The sequence below is a fragment of the Saccoglossus kowalevskii genome, chromosome 4, assembly GCF_978046115.1.
Source record: "Saccoglossus kowalevskii chromosome 4, keSacKowa6.1, whole genome shotgun sequence".
NCBI classification, from domain to species: Eukaryota; Metazoa; Hemichordata; class Enteropneusta; family Harrimaniidae; genus Saccoglossus; species Saccoglossus kowalevskii.
In genome coordinates, this window is record NC_140644.1 from 25,943,777 (window position 1) to 25,950,005 (window position 6,229).

General features: G+C 41.6%; 1 protein-coding gene across 1 annotated transcript; it reads right to left on the bottom strand.

Annotated features, from left to right (window-relative positions):
- Positions 1–2,308: 2,308 nt before the first annotated feature.
- Positions 2,309–4,908, bottom strand: LOC144356228 (uncharacterized). Its single transcript, XM_078011087.2, has one exon. The coding sequence runs from the start codon at positions 4,464–4,466 to the stop codon at positions 3,312–3,314; it is 1,155 nt and encodes a 384-aa protein (XP_077867213.1). The 5' UTR covers positions 4,467–4,908; the 3' UTR covers positions 2,309–3,311.
- Between the last annotated feature and the right edge of the window lie 1,321 nt (positions 4,909–6,229).

Sequence of the window (6,229 nt, forward strand, 5' to 3'; positions counted from 1 at the left end):
AACGGAAAATGTTAGCGTCACACGCCTCATAACGTCACTACCTGAGCTCCAACCTAGGTGATACTACGGATAGTGGAATTCCTTTGATGAGGAAGGGTTTGTCTATCTCGTTTGTTTTTGCATGGTATGGGGACAGGAACCAAGCATGTGTTGACTGATATACACCCGCACCGAATCTGACGCACACCACCAGACACCACTCGGGGCCAGTTTGCACACGCTATTCCCGCTGCCACAAAATACAATGCAGTAAAAAACCGAACTTTCACGGTCAATTCAACTGTCTATTTGTAAGATTGATGTAATCTTTGTGGACATGTGGTGAAATGGATAGAGACGTATCATAGGGTCACAGCTACACATACACACAGACCCCGAGGCACGTAGACGGTGTACCACTATTTTGATTATATTGAATCCCGAGAGGTGCCGGGCCGCCTTGATGTATATGCACGGATGTGTGTGTTCTAATAGTGCACCGATACCATGGCAGCGGTGTACTCTCTCTTGGGATAGCCTGGGGGAAAGGGATGAACCTGCTGTATTGAAATTAAGGTTAGGGTATCAAGAAGTTTTCGTGATATCACTTTAAATTGGTTACCTAAACGCCATAAACGGTTACTCTTTTTACGCCTCCCGAGGCAAAAGAACGAACAACAACACACGATAGACTAGCGAGAATAGAAAAGACGTTTTTGTGTGTGATATTCCATGTGATTGTTTGGGTGACAAGAAATCATGCAAAATATGGAACTGAAACTTCCAAAATCTAAAATTGGATATTTGTATAGATGCGACATGTGTATTTTTAAAAGAATCACCGAAAATAATTTATTCGTCAATGTAGATTTGTGTTTTTCATTGATACATTAATTTAAAAACAAAAGCAGGCAAATACTCTACATAAACGTCGATTCGACGTCTAGCTGTATATAAGTAAACTAAAAAATCAATGTGCACGAACATTTGAATCGTATTAAACACACAGCACTTTAATAAAATTCAAAGTTTTAGTGCATGGTAAAGGCGTTGTTGACTGTGTTTTGCTAGAAGTTGGCAAAACAGTGTCGATTCGTTTATACTTTTAAAAAGAAATCTACATTGGAAGTTTGGAGAGGGACAAATCTTATAGCCCCGTCTTTTTTCCCTTTCTTGAGTCTGTACGATGTTGATGTTAATCGTTTTCTGCCAACAGACACAATAGTTACAACTGCGGATGAACCTTCAATTGAGCGATTAACATGAAATTGACAGGCATAATCTGATAACAGTATTGTTCATTTCCTCGCCACCCCAAAGCACTTATCGGCATGAAATGGATATGTTGATTAAAACATTTGTCAGTTCAAGCGTGTCCATGTATCTCGCGTTGTCAGTCTGTGTGTACAACGAACGCATGCATGTACCCTACGATCATGTACCGTTATGCGGCGGGATGAAAAGAATTGGGGCTGTAACTAGAAATCAAGAGAATTGAAAGAAGTGTGGACGAGGACTAGAATATAAAACAATGTTGTACCGTATTATCAAATGAGGTTATTCTCTCGACACTGACAATGAATGAATCTCGGTAGCGAATATTACGAACAATCACGCCACTGTTAAACGATGTGCATGCCCATGCTACACTAAAAGCACGAAGGTGATCATCAATAGTATGGTATGCAGATACAATTCACCTATATTCCACAGGATTTTAATTTCGTTTACTGTTAAAGAGGCAATATGGTTAATTTGAAATAAAAGTACTTTTTCTGTATTCATATGTCCGACACGAAATTTCAAAATTGATACGCGGGAAAAGGATTCACCCTAAACCGTTAAAGTAACAGGCAAATGTATTTTCAGTTTATAATACAAATAACTACACATATGATAATTTATGCATATGTAGTACGTACCGTTAATTCAAAGCGCAAGCTCGTAATTCATTATGGCATCAAGCGGATTGTAGTGCTAATTTATGCAAACAATGACAAATCACGATTACTAAGTGTAATCCAACAAAATACTCAAATTGTCCATCTTTACTACTTAAATGATGTTTTCGAAGTACGAATTCGTAAATCTGAAATACATGAAAATCGTTTGAACAGTTCGGCAACATATTTCATGACCCACATTGCATCTGACATTACTGATCTGACACGTTCAGACAAACATCATCTCGTAAAATAAAAAAAAGGAACACGCGATGTTATCTTATAAAATGACACACTTACAAATATACATAAATCCTGGTTTCTGTTTCCCTCAAATGTCAATGAACTAAACGAGGAACACGAAATAAGACACACAGATAGACATCTTGTTTCGGAAAGAAACAATATTATTATTTTACTTTTACCAAGTACCAGCACTTGGATAAGTGTCACCATTACAATATCACTGAAAACAAAAATTATAATTTCTTTGGCAGAAAAAATATTAGAATTAATAATACGATAAATAATGAAATATGCCTGCCTGTTCACGTGATGGGGAGTAATTTACGTCAATCATGTTTCCCCGTTACTTTTTGAAATGGGTTCCTCCTTGCAGCTGATTACCTCACCAGTGACCCATGCTTGATCTGAAATCGACAATGCGACCAACGTATTTCTAACCATTCTCACGAGAAGAAAAAACAACAACAACCCCATCCCGACTATTACTGCAAACCCAAAGGTCCTACGTCGGCAAACAAGTTAAGTAAATCAGGAGTGCTGCGTTGTCTGGGAGACCAATACAACCTCGCCAAGGCGATCGGGCGGGTCACAGCCAGTGTGCTCGCGCGTCCCTGTAGCTTTTCCACGGCACGTCTGATTACTGGCTAAGTGATTTATAAAACACAAGCACAAACAGCCCATTGAAATTCGGTATATCCCGGGGCATATCGATTCATGTAAAACTGTGCAGGCTGTTAAATCTAGACAAACACGGGAAACACCTACCACCTTTCCAACTACAAGGTTTACTTTTCTATAACCATTGCGCAAATAATGAGAAATGCAGCTCATTACAAGATGTACCAGCCCCATTTATAAATATAGAACACAAAAGCGTATACTTTAAAATCGACAGGTCTGTTCGCTGGTTTTGAGGATAAACACTGGATAACGGTCCAGTTTTCGTGTTGGTTCCGCTCATTTTGTTCAACTGTGCAAATAATGGACCTGTTTAGACTGCATATTGCGTGTAATTTTCAATTTAAAGGCGAATGTGTTCGCTTATATTCACCCATTCTGTATTCCCTCACTGTATATTAAATTGGCACTTTGCCCATTGCAATGTCTAGCTCAGTGATGAAAAGTAACTAGCCCCGTTTCGTATCAAAGGCCACAGATTGAGTAAAGTCCATTTTTCGTGCCTATGCAGTCACTGTTCTGTCCGACAATCCCTTCTTGCCAATGTCCGGAGTATTTCTGCGCAAACGCCTGTGGGAAAGTCGGAAGGGACCCCGGCGTGGTTGTACATGCGCTTATGTCTATGAAGTTCGTACACCCATTGGTGGTTTCATTTTGGGAATAAAAGTTCACAAAGTTGCCAGCTGCCCGTACACAGGGGTTGTTGTTAGGCTCACCGATATCTTGCTGTTCGATGGTGGTGAAGCTAGAAGGCGGTCGCTGTTGTGTAATATCATCCCTGGATAACTGTCCTTGGAGGTAACACGACGTCCACGAGGGCGAATCGTCGGAAGAAGGTGGTGTAGGAGCTGGATTGTCGCTGTGTTCGCTGTAGCTATGATGGCTTTGCGGCGAAAGTTCCTCTTCGGCCACCACTCCGATAGCACTGCCCGAATGACTTCCACTCTCGCCTCCCCATTCGGTAATCAAATCCGCGAAATCCGGACCCAAATAGTCCATTGTATCGGGGATACTGAATTCCGGACACCCGTCTTTTCCCTCGATCATCGTAACGATATCAAATCCGCCAACGTCCCCTCCCAGACAATCTTTCCTGGGTTCGGCGAAAAAGGACGTGGGAAGATTTCTTAGTCGTAATGGTACCTTCGTGGCAGTACGGCGTCTGCTACGTTGATCCGTGCAGCAGTTTTGGTGTAAAGTTCTCGGGTCGAAAAGTGCTGCGAGCGATTTGTTCTGCATCCCTGCCAAACTTGAGTCTTTTCGCGACGAATGTTTTGGTTTATGTAAGCCATTCTTGAGAACGTCATTCTTAAATGAATTCAAATGACTACTATCCTTTGTGTTGCCCTCCGTTAGTTTACTAGTAGTTTGCAAAGAGCTGCGCTTGATCTGCTTCTGTAGATATTTTCGGTGGTTCACCTTGCGCTTTGATTTAATTGGTTTGTCCAAAGCCAACTTGATATTACTGGACGCCATATCCACAAAATTCAGTAGAGAGTTCGGAGCTGCCTCGTCGGACGGTCGCTGAGAACGTGTGACGTGATGATGGACTGGACGAATGCCTGTCACCGGGAAGCAAGGCATGCTAGTCACGAATGCCATTTCTGCGTTGGAATTCATTTCGACCAAGTTCCGTTACCAACTTCACCACACAAAGCCTCAATCTGTAACTTTTTTTTTCTCTCCAGCTACAATAGCGACTTCAGCTTTGTTCCGTGTCTCGCATCATCAGATTCACCGTAGTGTGGTTCATCGGCACCGTCGTACTCCAACAAAATGATGAGTTGCCCCCACACTAACAGGTCCGGCGACAATTGCTCTGGGATGTTCACCTCGCGTGGTCAATGTAACGCCCGTGGTCAGCTGTTAGACGTTCTCTATACACATCTATAGGTAAATACCATATACTGGGAAAGTGTTTGGATAGACCGCTGATGTACCCGGCTGTCGGGGCATTCATTGCGATGTGGGCGGAGCTTGTTGTCTACCTGTGAGCCAATCGCGGACAGACACCGTAATTGATCACTGAAACAAGTGATCTCGAGTTGGTCGACGCTTTGTGACGATTGGTCTGCTGGAAAACCCGTTGCTTAGAAGAAATGGACATCCCCGGGCTCTCCAACACCTGACCCTCTTAATTAAGGAGATCATTGTGTCACATATATTAAATTCAGTACAAAAACCAATAAAAACACAAAGCAGTATTTCGTGCAAACATATTAACAAAGAGAAAACATATGATAGTGGAATTCCAAAAACCATGGTCTGAATCTGAATTAGGGTTGGCGATCGGTGATAACGAACCCTTAACTCGAATTAAAATATGCTAGGTGGATTAAATAACAAATGGCTTGTTTTCAGTAGTCGTGAATCGTGACCAATTTTGAACGCAATGTCCTCGATAAAACGTACCCGTACGATAACACGAGAACAACACCAGCGGTACTAGTGAATAGAATTATTCCAGCTCACTTAACGTGCCACAGCCACCAACGCCTTAAGGTAGGTTGTAGCCACGCTACGAAGAGATCCCAGATTTACGATATGAACAGTCGCAAGCGTCAATACAAGGAACAAATTATTCACCAGATCGCTGTCACTGGTCCCTGTGAAGACGCCCAAGCCGTCGATTTTCAAAGGCTTGGATATGGTTTACTGTAAGGAAAGTGTCTGTTTTAAAGTGGGCGTTGATACCACGGAACGAAATAACAACAACAACAACAACATCAAACCACGGATAAGATCACGTCATGCAAACGTGGGCGAAATCAGCGTACGCGGATTTCTTCAATTGTACCGTAAATTGACGCGACGGATGGTGGCAGAAGATTGAACACGTGAGTTTCACAGTTTAACCAGCAATGTATTTTTTGCTTCATATTTTGCGCGAATTACACACCTGGGATGTCTAATAAAATAAATAAAATTAGCTCGTACTAAAAGATGACCCGAAATTATAACTCGAATGTGTCTCTTTAAGGAGTGCATATTTGTTTCTACAAAACACTAAAATCAATATTAATATTGTTAAGATATTTTTCCATCATTTTTAAAAACGAATACGCCCACTGTAGTGTAAAACTCGCATCATAAAAGATATGTGTAGGCGCAAAACAAACATCACACGCTTCTATAAGTCCTGCCTCGCCGTCTCACGGACTCTTAAAAACCTCCCCGAGTGGAAAATGGAACTCACGTTCTAATTTAAACTCGATTGTTGACAATAAATACACCCTGCGTATAGGAAGTAATCAAACACTCTTGGAATTCCAAAGCCAAGTACTTTAACACGAAGAGTATTTGGTATTTGTTCTGATTAATGCGTGGATGATGTACGATCATGTATCCACCGAACACAGACACTGTTAAACCAACGAATACGC